This window comes from Protomyctophum parallelum (genome assembly GCF_964188405.1).
Source record: "Protomyctophum parallelum genome assembly, chromosome: 15".
In the NCBI taxonomy this organism is placed as follows: domain Eukaryota; kingdom Metazoa; phylum Chordata; class Actinopteri; order Myctophiformes; family Myctophidae; genus Protomyctophum; species Protomyctophum parallelum.
In genome coordinates this window covers 5,422,580-5,439,353 of record NC_139710.1, presented here as the reverse complement: position 1 = coordinate 5,439,353, position 16,774 = coordinate 5,422,580, and the positions used below count along the sequence as shown (strand labels likewise).

Sequence of the window (16,774 nt, the reverse complement as noted above, 5' to 3'; positions counted from 1 at the left end):
TCACACACAGGAAGTAGGAAGTGTGCTAGAGACAGGTTCTAGGTATGTGCAATAGCCTCCTGGGTAGGATCTGTAGAGGATCAGCATGTGCTGTCATGATAGTGTGTTCGAGTATGTAGATATGCATGTAAAGTATGTGTGTGTGTGCGCGCGCATGTGTGTGTGTGTGTGTGTGTGTGTGTGAGAGTTATGTTTGGCCATGTAAAACGTTTTAAATGATATGCTGATCTATGAAGCAATTAAGGACTATGTCTCTCAAACTACCTCGGACCTTTCGTGACTTTAGCACCCTGAAGGCTGAGACATCAGCCAGAATAGGTAAGCTTATGAATCCACTGACTTCATCTGCCCTCTGGGATGGAGGAATGCATTCACATTTCACATTAAGCATTCAATGAGATATATGTGACATAAGAAAAATAAACAATTATACATTGTCATTAACCATTTTACTGTTAAAACTGCCATTTGAAAAGAGAAATACTGCACAGTAGTAGACAAACATTAAATCAAAATTACACGTATATGCTAAATGAGAACCATTGCTAATGAAGAAGAAGAAAGAAAACAATATCTTTCAACATTCCAGCTTCAGTTTATTAAAGCACGTTGTGGGTTAGTATAGATTCAGATATGTTCTATTTAGGGCTTGTCATGTAACTTATGTAAGCGTTATACTCATTAAAGGGAAGCAGAAGAGAGTCACCATTTTGCACTGCATTAATGCACTGTATAGCCTATACGACATACATGTTCTGGCCCCCAGTGATGGTTTAAACTTTAGACATTTAACAGTGAGCTTAGTGTGTTTGTTTAAGGCTTCAGAGCAATTGCATACTATTTGTCTCTCAGGCTGAGAGATGGCACACCCATTGCAACATTATGACAGATTAACTGTCATACACAGTGGTAACATGGATATGTGTAGCAGTACTTCAGTAGGCAACAGTATAGTTCTGCTTTTTTATGAACAATGCAGCATTATACAATCCCACCCCTATTATTTAAAATATATTATAATTGTATATGTAATATGTATTATACTTGGGAGCCTTTTGTCAGGAAGTAGCTCTAGCTGCCCACTACATTTACACTGTACCACACGCTGTGTATAGATTTCATTACTGATTTTAGTGTCAGTTCTTAAACTGAGTGTGACCGTCACATTGGAAGGTCAAATTCAATCGTCTGTAGTGAGATATTAGAAGATTGTGCTGTAGAAAATGACATTGTTTTACAGATGCATTGCTGTACAGTGGAACTGCATGTTACAGTATTGTGTGGGCTTTGAGCAGGAAACTGATATCTGCAGCTCTGCTATATTTCTGCAATATTTAGCAAAAATAGGCTACGGTATATTAAATGTATTCTCACACAGTAGGCAAAACGTTAGTTTTAGCAAAAAAATTAGAATCAATTAGTTTGCCTGTAGGAAATGTAATGCACCTGTTAAAATGCTAATTGATTGTTTTGTTAAAAGATCTCTGTGTTCATGGTTAAATTCTGCATAATTTCGTTTGGCCTGTTAACCTTTTACAGACTTGAAGTTCACATTTGGTCGATACATGAAAGTTAATAAAAAATAAATGTCTGTCATTTTGATTATTTTCTGTATTTGCTTTTTTAAATTAGTATTCACAAAATGTGTTAGCGAATTGTCAAATTCTAACGGATAGAAAAGTATCAATTATAAATAAACCACATAATCACATGCTCAACAGATATATGTGAAAATCAAACATACATTACATAATCAAATCCTATACTGTATCACTATAAGATGGGAATCGTTGTAGGATACTGGATCCACAGTATTAATTCACCCATTTTATTTGTATACATTGTATACAAATACAAATACATTGTATCATACAAATGTAATTACATTATTAAATGAGCACTGAATATTTTACTGTGCACTTTGACTCTGTCCCCATTCATGCTATGGAAAATCTGCACACGTCAATCACCCCATATTGAGGGCATACATGACTCCGCTTGACGTAAAAATAACATTGCACATGACGTAGGGCTTCATTTGATGGCGAGTGTTCAAAGGGTCTTTGACGTGCCATGGGGAGAGACTCTGGCTGCTGAGTTCTGCCTCGTCACGAATCTGAGCCAGTTTGAAAGCCTTTTGTGAGCGTTGGGCTTCTCTGCCCAGGGTGTGGCGACACATCCATCACAGTGTGTGGCCCAGCCAGAGGTTCCTCAGCATCATCTTAACTTTTCCACTAATCAAATGGGAGGGTGACGTTATTAACAGAATAAAAGTACACCAAAAGAGCCAGGCTCCTTGGTGGGGGGGCCTTCAAAGTGTTGCTGGTCCCCACGGCGATGATTCTTCGGTTTCCTGTTTACTGAGGCCGGGCCTTCTTTTTCTCTTCTTCTCTCTCATCTGGCCTATCAGTAAAGCCTAACACGACACGGGGAATTGGACAACAGAGAGACTGCACTTGATCGCCATCTCTCTGGGTCTACCACCCCTGCACATCGCTCAATGTCTCCAGCCTGTCTCCTTCCTAACTGGGCCACGTACACCTCTGTTGAAATCCTTTCATCTCTCCATCATTGTGTCATCTCTGTTCCCCCCCCCCCCCCCCCCCCATAAAAAGAAAGTCCCTGCAGTTGGTTGTGTTCTAAGACAGACAGACAGACAGACAGACAGACAGACAGACAGACAGACAGACAGACAGACAGACAGACGGCGCACACTGCACTCAACCCAGTGTGGACAGAAGCAATAGCATGTTGTTGGTGGGTTGAGGTCTGAATCTTAGATGAGTTTCTGATTGTAGCTTGTGTTTAACCTAGTTTAAAAGAAGGCATAGATGTGTTTATGTGCTGTCAGTTCTTAATGTAGCCCACTGCTATTAGTAGCTAGTTTATTACTTTATTATTATTGTATATTATTACTTCAGTAGCACTGCTTGTAGTAAACCAGGTGAAAGCAATTACCTTCCAAGAAATAAAACTACTAGCATATCTTTCCCATTTGTTTTATGTAAAATATATTTTCCCATAAAGTACAGATATGTCTACACTGCAGCTCAGAACTACACATTCAACAACATCCAAGAAAGGCTCTACTTACAGTATACAAGTAGACTCACTCCAGACACCTGACTTGTTGCAGTTGAGACGTTATCATGATGACCTTTCCCCCTTAAACTGTCAGTCTATTTGTAACAAGGTCAAGGTTTTTAAAGCTAGGAACACCAGAAGGCTGTCAACATACAGTACAGGCTGCAAAACAGGCAACACATTTCAGAGTAGAGTCCTGTCCTTCCTTGGGCAGCATGTAGTCTATTTGTAACTCACTAGTATATCATAATTTCATGTCTGTGGAACAATCACTGCTGTAATCTTACAGTGTGCACCTTACACAGGAAACGTGTCAAGCCAAATGGTAGCTAGAAGTTTTCTCTCAAGACTACTGCTCAGAACAAAAGCACAAACCCATAAACACCCACCCTGCATCAGTGGGTCATAATAGTTCGTGTACACCTACATCTCCAATCTTCAGAGATGGAGGTTGAAGCTGAGGCTGGTGACAATACTTTGGTTCAGTTGTGTTCTATAATCGTGGCATACTGCACTTTGGTCATGTTTTTTGGTTGGTATGTTTTTGGAGTGGGTTTTTTCTGGAGCTTGAAAATATGTTATTTTTGGCAAGCGACACTGACCTACTACGGAATATAAATTTGGCTTAAAGGACAACTTTAGTTTTTTTCAACCAAGGTTCATGTTTTATGTTGTTATTAGAGAAACTAAAAGGTGAATGTAAATTTTCTTTCATTTTCTGCTTTCTTTCGTTTTAGGGATTTTAGCTGTTTTTGACAGGGGGGTGGGGGCATTCGAGCATGGGGCTAAATATGTATTTTTTTACAGAATTGTATGGTGATTTATTTTTTTATTATTTACTATAGTCCTACTAGACCCCAAGAAATTACATTTGGCCACAAAATATCACAGGATCTATTGAATGTGACAAACTGACATATTGAGCCTATACACACAGTATAAGCCTTCCCCCAGTAGGCTACCTTCACATTCAGTAGATCCTGTGATCTTCTGTGGCCAGATGTAATTTCCTGGGGTTTATTAGGACTATAGTAAATAATAAAATAATAAATCACCATAACATTTTGTAAAAAAAATACATATTTAGCCCCATGCTCGAATGCCCCCGCCCCCCCTGTCAAAAACAGCTAAAATCCCTAAAACGAAAGAAAGCAGCAAATGAAAAAAAATTAACACTCATCTTTTACTTTCTCTAATAACAACCTAAAACATGAACCTTGGTTGAAAAAAACTAAAGTTGTCCTTTAAGGAGTTGGCAATCAATCTAACTTCGTATTCATTCTCGTTTATGAAATAGCTGAACAGGAGACAAGGCACTGGACTGGATGTATGCCTGGCCACCTACAGGCTAACGTAGCTGGCCATGTTAAACAATAGACTGTCCTTAACGTATCAGAGTAGCCATGTCAGAAGACCAGAGTAGACGCCTAAACTCTCCCTTGGCCATGCATGGGGGAATTCACCTTTGGATGCAAGGAGGATGTTTGGTATCCCATGTGGCGGATCTGGGCTCAAATCCCGGAGATATAAACACATATATTAACCATTATGTGTGCTATCTTTGCAGGACGGTCCAGGAGTGTGATGCCAGGTGAGGGGAGCCCAGGCTCAAGTTCTCCACGCTCTTCCAGGTCAATGGAACGGCCTCTGAAGGCTGGTTGGTTGAAGAAACAACAGAGAAACATAGTAAAGAATTGGCAGCAGCGATACTTTGTCCTGAGAGGGAGCACACTCACCTACCACAAAGACGACAAGGAGACCACTGTACAGGTAACACACAGTTGGTTTGATTTCAGTTTAGTTCATTGGGTTGTATTTGGTTTGAGTTTGGCTGGTTTAGTTTAGTTGGTTGTATTTCGTTTTAGTTTTGTTGGTTGGGTTGACTTAAAGATGGAGTGCCACAATTTTTCCAGTTTTTCATGTGTCTATGAGCTGGTGACAGTACTTCAAAAGACACCCTGGAGTCATTTTTATGTGCAATGGTGTATTAAAGGTATATTCAGTGATTTCACTTAATTCAAATATCACTTATTTTTTTGTTTTGTTGTGATAATCCTCTCTACTATAGAGTGTGCTGACCATATAAGGAGTTCCTCCCTGTCCCCAGTTAACCCCTGGGGGTCAAAAAACCTTAGGTTTCGTTTTTGGCTCTCTATCCTGATTGGATGAAAGGCTTAGGTCCCAGCCAAAAACGAAACCTAAGGTTTTTTGAGTGAAATCACTGAATATACCTTTAACTTTGTATTTAGGGTTTCTTCCTGGAGGCTGAACCCTTGACAGTCAAACGGACCAATGAAATAAACAGTAATATAGTGAATATCATACAAACCAAATACAGCTATGGTGCGGCTTCAGTTCATGCAAACCAGGCCCACATAAAAACAACATTTTAACAAATACTGTACACTTTTTTGAAAAAGTTATACCTCCTTATATAACAAGACCTGATGATCATGTTTTAGGGTGGAAGAAAATCACGGCACTCCATCTTTAATTAGCTTTTATTTAAGTTTAGTTGGTTGTATTTATTTTTATTTTTGTTTGTTGGATTGGTTTAGTTTAGTTGAATCTCACCTGCAGCCATAACATGCTGCATGTTTAAAAACCATAGAGTACTGGCTTGTATGTACTGCGTGGATGGTCATATAGTGATGTGTGGAGTCATTGGAGTCACGTATATGTCTATGTGTGCATGCGTGTGTTGTTTACCCATGCAGGGAATCATTCAGCTGAGGTTCAGCAAAGTCAGCGAGCTGCCTCCAAACCCAGATGACCCTGGGAAATACCTCTTTGAGATTACACCACGTAAGCAAAGAGGATTTAGGTCTAATGTGCACTACACTGTCACTCATTTTCGGCGAGCACTACTCGAAATACAATTCCATTTAACGGACAAACGCAGCTCTACACCGCACACGTGCACGAACGCGCACACACGCACAGTAACGCACAGTAACGCTCAAGGGCACTTCAGCAGCGAGTGACACTCGTTCACTTCCATGCCCACTTCCATGCGTGCGCGTTCGTGCACATGCGTGCATGCATGCGTGTTCATGCACGTGCGTAGTGTAGAGCTCCGTTAATTAGAATTAACACACACACACACAAACTGTAGTGGTTCTCAAAGTGGGGTTCAAGGATCCCCAGGGGTCATTGGGGGGGGGGGGGGGGGGTTCCAGGGGTTAGTAACTCTGACAGTAACTCTGAAAATAGAACCATTTGGTTCCATTGATACACTCTCAGAGTTATGGGGCCATCGCGTAACACATACCAAACTAAGGGTCCTTGAAATTAAAAAGGTTTGTGAACAACTGTCATCTCCACCAGGCAGATCCATCTTGTCGTGTGTCTTCTTACAGGTAGTCATGGAGACAGAGTACGCCGTCCTTATGTGTTTATGGCCAGCTCTCAGACGGACATGGACGAATGGGTGCGTTCTCTACGCAGGGCCATTGGAGTACAAACTAGTGGAGGTACTTTATTTTTAAGGAAATGATACATACATATGACACACATATTTCCAAAAGACTGGTTGGCCTAACATGTGGGTTGCAGCCGTCAGGACTGAGGATTGAGAAAGCTGCAGAGTTTATAATATGTTTCAGGCCCCTCAACGGGCAATTCCAATTTGTGGTTCACTGTTGCAATCCATGAACAATATAATTTTTATATCATGGGAACATGCTGATTTTATACAGAGGACGCAATCAGTTAAAATCAACCGAATCGTCTTCTCACCCATCTCACCCTCCGCAGTGTTTGGAAAGAGCCTTGCCGACACGGTCATGTACGAACGGCGTGTTGGACCTCACATGGTACCCATTCTCGTGCAGAAGTGTGCCGAGTTCATCAGAGAACACGGCCTCGATGAGGAAGGAATCTTTCGTCTCCCTGGTCAGGAAAACACTGTCAAACAGTTCAGAGATGCCTTTGATGCAGGAGAGAGACCCTCATTTCCCAGGTAACGGAATCCTAGATAAGTTTGCCAATGTAGGTATGGCTTGCGTTGAATGCTTTCCTACTAGTCTGATGAAGTACATCATTCAACCACTATTTGGGGATTCTGGGAACATTTGGCAAAAATAGCAGATCTTCAAGCTTGCAATGCATTACAATGTGACATATTATGAGCTTATATAGATAGTTATTTTTGAAGAGACATTTGTTGTAGATGGAAAAAAGAACAGGGCCGACAATTAAGCATTGGTTTAGTTATATAATATTTAAATTATGACATTTTAAAGATAGGCATTTCTGTGTGTCAAATATTGAGCAGGGGGTAGTCAAGTCTAGGAACTGTTAACACAATTTACTAATTTCTAGATACTAAAATTGATCTAACCTGTGGAATTAAACATTTGATTTCCAAGATTATTACGCCAGCTCAAAAACACCAAGAATTAAATGTCCAGACAAATGTCCTAATTATTATTGTGAAGCTAATCTTCACATGATGAAGACATGGATGGACTGAAGACATTCTCTGAAACAATTTTTAACACATGGCTGCTGTACTTTATAAAGGAAATAGAGCATGCACCTCCACTCTAGCCCAGGTGCTAGACAAAAGGCAGTACAATAGAAAAAAATATCGAAACGTTGAATCAAATAAACCAGTGGAGCTGAGTTTTTCATACCAGTGTTGCAGACTCTATTTTTTCTGCTGTACTTTATACCTCATACTAAGCATTTAAAGTATGAGGTATAAAGTACAGCAGCCTTGTGTTCATAAAACAGAAAGATTGGGTATTGGGTAAGACTGACGTTATGTATCTTTCAGGGCCTTTCACTGCTTTGTCTCAACCATTACTCAATGGCTCTGGTCTCAGACCCCCGTAGTGGATATTTTCACATTCCGTTTTTTTTTTATGTTGCTACTACTGTTGGAGCAGCCATAAACGAAACAGGTTCATCTCGATGTTCTGGGCATCTTTGTAATGTTAGTGTTAGTAAAAAGCAGGTAAAAGAGTGACGTTTGAGGCAGACTAACATCAGTCATTCTACTGTTCACTGTAGAAGAGGTGCGCCTGGTGAGGGTTTAAACCCCGCAGCTACTGTATGTCGAGTCCGCCTACAGGAAATACGTAAGCTGCGACCATGAGACCCGTTTCTGAATTTGTCTATATGCTGTTGTGTTCTGCTGCTTTCGCCACATCCTGTGTGGACGTCTGCATTACTCAAGAGCTGCTTCAGTTTTCTTCAACCATATCACTTTATTTAAACTGTCCATTTGGATCAAATCAACAGTTTGTCTGAAAACTCACCATATGAGTGTGTTTTCAGCAATATCCTATTGCACTATGTGGGTTCTGTGTACCATGTACGTTCATGTACGTCGTTGGTAAATATGTAGTAATCATGTGAGGGTGGACTCACTGGCTGGACTGCCACAGCATAATGTCCCAAAGCTGATTCTGTGTTTGAGAGTTGATTGTTGGTCTGGTTTTGGTTCCTGCAGTGACACAGATGTCCACGCGGTGGCATCTCTACTCAAGCTGTATCTGCGAGAGCTGCCTGAGCCAGTGGTGCCCTGGACTCAGTACCAAGACTGCCTGGACTGCACTCACAAGCTGAACCCCGGAAGGGCAAAAGTACAGTCACATTGTTTTCTTTTAACAAACAAGTAAAAATTCTGGTACTACTGAAAGTTATAAAATGTGACCTTTTATTTATATGCTGAAATCGACAGTGTGATCGACAGTATTTACAGTACACTGCACTCTCCTGTCCTCTCAGGGTCTAGAACCGTTGGAAAAACAAATTGCTATTCTTCCCAGGATTAACTACAACCTTCTCAGTTATATCTGCAGGTGAGTACTAACACCTGCAGCTGATTATAATACCAGTTACAAGGGAGCAAAATGTTTGTTTTAATCTTGTACTGAATTTACAGTTACAGTAAGTATTTGAAAGCCTAAACATTAGCCTAATGTGTAGGTCATGACCTACACACTAGCCTAATGTGTAGGCCATGACCTAAACACTAGCCTAATGTGTAGGTCATGACCTAAACACTAGCCTAATGTGTAGGTCATGACCTACACACTAGCCTAATGTGTAGGTCATGACCTACACACTAGCCTAATGTGTAGGTCATGACCTAAACACTAGCCTAATGTGTAGGTCATGACCTACACACTAGCCTAATGTGTAGGTCATGACCTACACACTAGCCTAATGTGTAGGTCACTGAGTTCATGTAAGATAGGCCCCTCTGTCCTACAAACTTTGGAATCACAGGCCCCTCTGTCCTACAAACTTTGGAATCACAGTTGAAGAGTTATAGGGCAAAATACAAAGCGGCCTAAATAGCACCATCATGAGGCTATATGATCTAGACTAGTGTCTTCCTCTTCCTTGACCTACTGGGAGTGCGTGCAATGTTTGATGTCAATGGCTCCAGCAGTGTCCAAGATTAGCTATGCACAGAGAGTAGACACATGGACACAGACGGACATGGACGGGGGCAAAAACATAATCTCTCCCTCCCAGCCTGTGCCTGGCAGAAACAATAACAGTCTACCTTTATGTTACAGGTTTCTATACGAGGTGCAACAGAACAGCAATGTGAATAAAATGAGTGTGGAGAACCTGGCTACGGTGATGGGGATCAACTTACTGAAACCTCAGATAGAAGACCCGGAAACTATGATGAAGGGTGAGGTCAATGGAATAGAGGCCTGTACAATTTCCGTACAGTGTTTAAATTATAACACACAGTGGGGTTATCAGGGAGTCCTTTTTGAGTATCTTCTTATACAGGTTTAATGGCTGTCTTTAGTTCACAATGTTGTTTTGTAAACACAATTGACAATGAAGGGAAAATTTGCCTCATTACATCATATTGTCTCTTTATTGTTAATGGCATTTAATGTTTGTGTTGGCACCATTTGTTTTACATCACCATTACATCACCTAATCAACATGAGTTACTTTAATATATTAGCGCCCCACACAGGTGTGATTTAAAAGAAATTAAATCTACTGTCCAGATTGAGGAGATTGATGTTCAGAAGGCTTTTTAACTACCTTCCAGCAACACCTCAGATACAGAAACTGATGACAACGTTGATCAGACAGCACCAGGCTCTGTTTCCTCCCGCCAAGGATGTACGTCCATCTACGCCTACCATGAAGACAAAAAAGAAAAAGAGCAGCGCCCCTCGCAACTTCGTGGGCTGGGAGTCAGCTGAGGTTAGGAACATCTGCAGTAGTTCATTGCCAATTGAAATTTCCCTTTCATGCCTTTGTCTTTGTACTATGAATTACTGTTTGTACGTGATAGCCATTGTAGACTTACTGCCTTATACTTTGTATGTGATAGCCATTGTAGACTTCGTGCGTTATACTTTGTCTATCTTGCATAAGTATAGAGCACCGAAGTCTGACGTCACTTTCAGTAGAGGGCGTCAGTCCCCAGGTTCATGTATTTTTTTAGTTGCATTGAAATCGCCATAGGAGGATTTTTAGATTGCTTCATATAAGAACTGTGTTTGAAAAAATGAACATGTCATCCCGGCCGCTTCACTCATATGGATATGAAGAATCAACTGACTGAGAGAAAACGCTAATGTTACTGCTACTGAATTAGTTACATTTTCGCTAGAAGCAGACTGTATCATATATGAGTGACTGACTGTTGCAAACGATACAGAGACACCTCCCTGACAATAACGCAGAGACAGCTTGTTTATTTTTGGACCACAACGCTTATAGTAGACGATATTAAGATCACCCCATGTTATTCTCCATAGAGAAATTATTTCCGCGAACCAGGGGAATCGAAGGGATGAGCGAGTTACGTCAGGACTTCGGTGCTCGTAATAAATCAGTAGAGATTAGGCCTGTTTGTGGACCTTGTGGGATCTGTACCTTTCCTTAGGTTCTAGGGGGAGGGAGCTATGTGAACTAGAAATGATCCAGCAGGAAAGCACGCACATCTCAAAAAGTTCTACGGGGGCTGAACCAAAATACGTACAGGTGAGAGGAGATGAAGTTCGCACACCAGGTCTTGAGCTCCAAACTTTATTTCATGTAGAGATACTGTATATTGATACTGTATCTCTATATGAAATAAAGTTTGGCGCTCTCGCCCTGGTGTGCGAACTTCATCTCTTCTCAGCTATGTCAAACTTGAGCCAGTGTTAGCTAGGTACCTCCTTCTTATATCATTCCAAATAATTGTCTCCACCAGCCGAAGGCATGGGGAGAGTATGTTTTGCACTCCGTCCGTCCGTGTGTCCGTGTGTCCGTGTGTCCGTGTGTCCGTCCGTGACCAGCTAATCTCAGCCACCGTTAACCCGGTCGATGCCAAATTTTCCACACACACTCCCTGGATGCCAACCATGAACCTCTGCCCCAAACTTTCCAGAACGGCCTGTTATAGCGCCACCAGGAGGCCGCTTTGTGCAAAACAGGTTTTTGCACAGCACACCTACAGATTTTGTCCAAACATCACGCAAATTGGTACACAGTCTCTCTAGAGCCATTCAACCAAACCGGTCTTTCATATTTCTCACACTCCATCCTGATTGGTTAAGATTGGCTTCCAAAGTTCACAGGAGTGCTCAGTTTCAAACAAAATGCTGCAAATCATGAACACATCGCGTGATTTCCGTGAAATTGTGCACCCACATTCCCACTAGGCCGAGGACAAAATGCCACATGAACAATTTCAACTCAGCCTCAAGGTGGCGCTATAACTGGCCGAAAAGTGTTTTTACCTCTAACTGCACGGATCTGTGGATAACCTGGTGGAGACCTGTGCCCAGAAGGGCACTTTTTCTAGTTACTTATAGAATGAAATGATTATAGTATGAAATACTTACTTGTAGTATTATTGCTGAATGCTTCTATGTGCCATACTTTATAGAGTGACGTGACGTATTGTGCCACTGTAGAAGCCCCATTGAGATGAGATTCAATTTATTCTCAATGTACAGTACAAGTATAGTACAGCGAAAAGTATTTTCGCATCTCACCAATAGTGCAACTACAAACATGTCAACAAACAAGGAGGATACATTAATAAGTACAAGTAGTAAAAGCAGATATGGGCTGAGCAGTAGTCATTTAAATAAATAAATAAGGATATGAGCAGGAAGAAAAGACATTGATATGTCCACATTTCACATAGCCCTTATTGCACATGGCCCAAAGCACAAAGTGCTAGACTATACTCTGTTGTCCAGAGTCCCAGATACAACAGGGATGGTGGATGGGTTGGGGGGAGGGGGGGCTGACACTGGAGAGGGGCAGAGGAGTGGATGAGGAATTTAGGTAGATGACAGTGGAGGGGAAGAAGCTGTTCCTAAGTCTGCTGGACTTGGAACCAAGGTTCCTAAAACGTCTCCCAGAGGGGAGGAGGGCAAACAGACTGTGGTTGGGGTGAGAGGGGTCTTTTATGATGTTATGAGCCTTCCTCAGGCACCGACTGTCATAGATGGACTTAATGACAGGGAGAGATGTTCCGGTGATGTGTTGGGCAGTTTTCAACACCCTCTGCAGTAGCTTCCGGTCAGAGGCTGTACAGTTTCCGTACCAGACCGTGGTGCAGTACGTGAGGATGCTCTCGATGGCACAACGGTAGAAGTTCCCCAGTATCTGAGGAGATAGGTGTACTTTCATCAGTCTCCTCAAAAAGAAGAGACGCTGGTGAGCCTTCTTGACCAGAGACGCAGTGTTGAGGGTCCAGGAGAGGTCCTGTGGACCCCCAGGAATTTAAAGCTGGGGACCCGTTCGACCTCCGCTCCATTGATGTGAATGGGAGCGTGAGTGACAGCCCTAGTCCTCCTAAAGTCCACAATGAGCTCCTTGGTCTTCTTGGTGTTCAACGCCAGGTTGTTGTCGGCACACCACGGCGACAGATGCTGGATCTCCTCCCTGTTGTTATGCGTTTTCAATTGTTCTGCATTACTATGATACTATGTGTTTTTAGTAAGGTGTATTCCAGTTCAATACATGCAAGTTTATTTTCAAAATGGACATAATTATGTCTCTTCATATGGAGCATAAGCAACTTCCATGTATCTTCTGTATGAGTCAAAATAGAATATTCTGAGTTTAACTGTAGATTCACAAATATGGAGGACCAGGTCAAAATAACAAAGAAAGCGGTGCTTGCTTACTTACTTATTGATGTAAGTGAGGGTAATACCCACAAAGCCACTGAGCTGGTCATGGTACATAACAGTTTAAATCAGTATTACCCCTGTCTATTTTAGCTGTGTGATGCCTCTACATCCGAGTCTCCTGAGGAAGAGGAGGACAATGACAGTCCAGACCCAGAGGTAGTAGACAGCAACTTCTCTGCCGTCCCTCAGGAACTCTCTGCACCTCCCTCTGATCGCTGGTCATTATTTGGGAGCATCCGCAAGCGCACTCAGACCTTGCCCACCTTCAACTGCCCCACCACTGGCATCGTGGCTAAGGTTGAAGCTCTGAACCGCTGGAGCCGGATCCAGGAAAGTATAGAGGAGAAGAATGAGACATTCTCAGAAGACATCTTCAAGATCCTGGACCTCCAGAGGTCTTCGCTGTTTGGGGGTCCTAGTCTGAAGACCACTGCCAAGGAAGGAAAGGACAGGCACATGGTCCGCAGAGGAAGTGACGCCACGGCTTCTTGTGCCGAAGGGTTGCCTAAAGTGGTTGGTGATACTGCTGTGTCCACTGAGATACAGTCGCAGCATACCGAGACCCTGCCAGTCAACAAGCCAGCTCCTCAGTTAGACAGTGAGGCTGAAAGCCACGACGACAGCCAGGAACACACACAGCACCTCATTAACAGGTGAGTGTGATATATGTAATATTTGAATAAAGAAAATACTTTTTTCTTTTGTGTGTTTTGCAACTTACACAGTTAGTGTTCATAGAGGTCCATTATGGGTCGCTTTTGACACCCACAGTCACATAGTTACATTGACACTCAAGGTGTTACAGCTTGGGCTGGTCAAAATGTTTAAGTCATATACAACATGTTCAGAACTCCTCTTCCTTTCTTTGTTCTTGTACTGTAGTCTGCAGCAGAAGAACAAGGAGCTAACTGCCACTGTAGCTGAGCTGAGGTCAGCCCTGGAGAGTGAGCATCGCCACAGGGCTGCACTGGAGATCCGCCTGAGGAACGTGGAGCGGAGCCGTGACGAGGCCCAGAGCCGCAACCGGGAGCTGGATAAATAGATCCATGAATTTCTTACCAGAGAACAATGAGCCCCCAGCTAGAAAGGACACATTGGACCCACACGGATGTGTGCATCCTTCTTGTGGGATGTTTCATTCATGATTATGTGAGATACTGCTCTAACTCAAGAGTGCATGAGAACAGACAAATTGTTGAACCTTCTCGTCTTGAGATCTTTAAACAAAGTCAAGGACTGTGGCAGAAGTAGGAATGTAGATTTGTTATGGTGTTAAAACGCGTTGTGAGGACTGATTAGGAGGATACTGTCATTCTACTTTAGCAATATTTCTAGGGAAATTATTAACTACTTTGAAAATTTGTACCAAAATTGCTGCATGATGTTTTAGGAAAATTAATGGAGAGGTTATTGTCACTTTTAGGCAATAACTTCAATCAATAGGAAAACAAACAATGTAGGTGTAGTCATATAAGCCATCCTACACTTTATTTAGAGAACACAGATAAGAGTACAATTACACAGCTCAGTGATACATATGTCGACTGTACTCCTGTACTGACTTAAATAAAGTAAATGTTACTGTGAAGTTGCCCGAACGGCCAAGGCTCCAAGAACAGTCAGAAATGTTCGTTATGGGCTTTTATTTTCCCCAAACTCCTCCACCAACCTCCAGACAGTTTTCTTCAGTGCAATTCACATACACAAACTAAATACTGGCCAACTAAATACTGGCCAACAATAGACCAACAAAACAAATACTTAGGCAAACACAACTTGTCCCTGCAGCCTCCCTTAAATAGGGGTGGATCCTACCGCAGGACACAGAGCAATTAGCAACCTTTCTTCAATAAATACTTATAAATAAATAATGCCATAAATAATCCCTTGTATAAAAGTAACCTAAACATACTAAAGATGTGTTACCATTAAACAAATATGAATAAGCATGAACACTCAATGACAAATACTAGCATAAGAAGTAACCCCCCTCCCCTGCATAGCACTTGGCCCCTTCCTAAATCAAGGGCAATGCCACCAGCAGTGCAGGAGAGACAATTAGCAAACAATCAGTGAACACACAGTTTTCACAAGTTTAAAACATTAGTCCTTATATGTTATAGAAAGCAGTTTCAAGTGTCTTTGTATATCGGGCACGGGTTGCCCCGTGACAGTTACCAACACCAAATACTGTATTAAGCTCTAGCTGATACTGATACACATCTTTAGTACAATCGCAGAAATGAACGTACTGTATGTTGCTATGTCCAAACTGCAAGGGTTTTGCCAAGGGTTTTGTCCTTTTTTGGTCAGTTTGATGTCAACATTTTATTTTGTTCCCTATTTTTATTATGTTATGCTTCCAATTACAAAAGGAGTGATGCATTAGCAAACAAATCTAACACCAGTTTGAAAATTATACTTATGGATTGGATTGGATATTTTAGAAATATTTATGGACTACTGCCATCCTGTAAAAGAATCACACTCACGTGAAGTCAAGTGAGGGGCGCTCTTATCATCATACATCAAAGTCAAAGTCATACGATTTGTCACACACGTTACCGCAGAGAAATTTGTTCTCCACATTTGACCCATCTCTTGGAGCGGTGAGCCGCAGCCAAGTAGCGGTGAGCTGCAGCGTGCGCCGCGCTCGGGAATCATTTGATTAGTAGATTTGACCCCCAATCCAACCCTTTGATGCTGAGTGTCAAGCAGGGAGGCACTGGGTCCCATTTTTACAATCTTTGGTATGACCATGATCATCATACATCATCACATTCCGGCCAATCACTTTTGGCGTCCTCGCTTTTCTGTCCTCATTTTTTATCATCACATTCCATGCTCAGCTAATCAAATCATCACTATGGGGTACAGACAAACACACAAAGCTGGGCATAGGAGGGGCTAGTGCCCATTTTCTGTTAGAAATTGTATGGTCATGTTTGCAACACGAAAATGCAAAATGCAATAAAGTTCAGTTTAGTCCAAACTTTATTGGAAAGTTTGATCAGATGAAGACTGGATGGAAGCGTATTTATTTGTAATTATGAACTATATTAATTAACATGCTATATGAATACAATATGGTATGGGTAATGAGTAATGAATGATTGAGTGAATGAGTCAACTAACTGTAATAGGTGGGACTGCATACCTATTGTGCATCGAGCTAATCGTTGCACATGTGATAACTCAGCCATCCCCATTCCCCACACCGGAGCCACTGTCTGGGAAGAACATCTGCTTGAGGGTATAGCAACACTTTTGGATGCAGCTACAAGCCAGTATTCAATCCCGCAACAATATTGTGCTTCTATACCTCACTGCTGCACCTCATTGCCTACATACATACAAACATACATGACGAAATGTAGTGCACTAAACAAACATTAACCAAGTCCATAGACTTGGCTGGCTCTAAAGTGCTCTCTAAAGTGCTCTAAACAAACTGTAATATCCTCAAAGTCCATAGACTGAACAACTGCATTGCATTGCAAAAATAATATATTTCACTCATTATAGTTGGTTGAATAGGGGCGATTGCGACCAAAGGT

The 16,774-nt window shown here is 41.8% G+C and overlaps 1 protein-coding gene across 1 annotated transcript; it reads left to right on the top strand.

Moving 5' to 3' along the window:
- The first annotated feature begins 186 nt into the window (after positions 1–186).
- arhgap25 (Rho GTPase activating protein 25) lies at positions 187–14,793 on the top strand. The gene is made up of 12 exons (XM_083783830.1): positions 187–318; positions 4,652–4,854; positions 5,802–5,889; positions 6,444–6,557; positions 6,841–7,045; positions 8,543–8,675; positions 8,821–8,894; positions 9,621–9,742; positions 10,121–10,278; positions 13,308–13,870; positions 14,100–14,327; positions 14,405–14,793. Exons 1-11 carry the CDS (start codon positions 231–233, stop codon positions 14,257–14,259), a joined length of 1,908 nt encoding a protein of 635 aa, XP_083639956.1. The 5' UTR covers positions 187–230; the 3' UTR covers positions 14,260–14,327; positions 14,405–14,793.
- The last annotated feature ends 1,981 nt before the right edge of the window (positions 14,794–16,774 follow it).

Excerpts from the sequence above, each read along its gene's own strand:
- arhgap25 (XM_083783830.1), top strand. The coding sequence starts at position 231 with ATGAAGCAATTAAGGACTATGTCTCTCAAACTACCTCGGACCTTTCGT. Across the intron at positions 8,676-8,820 it reads TGAACCCCGGAAGGGCAAAA|GGTCTAGAACCGTTGGAAAA; the intron begins GTACAGTCACAT and ends CTGTCCTCTCAG. Across the intron at positions 9,743-10,120 it reads CCCGGAAACTATGATGAAGG|CAACACCTCAGATACAGAAA; the intron begins GTGAGGTCAATG and ends ACTACCTTCCAG.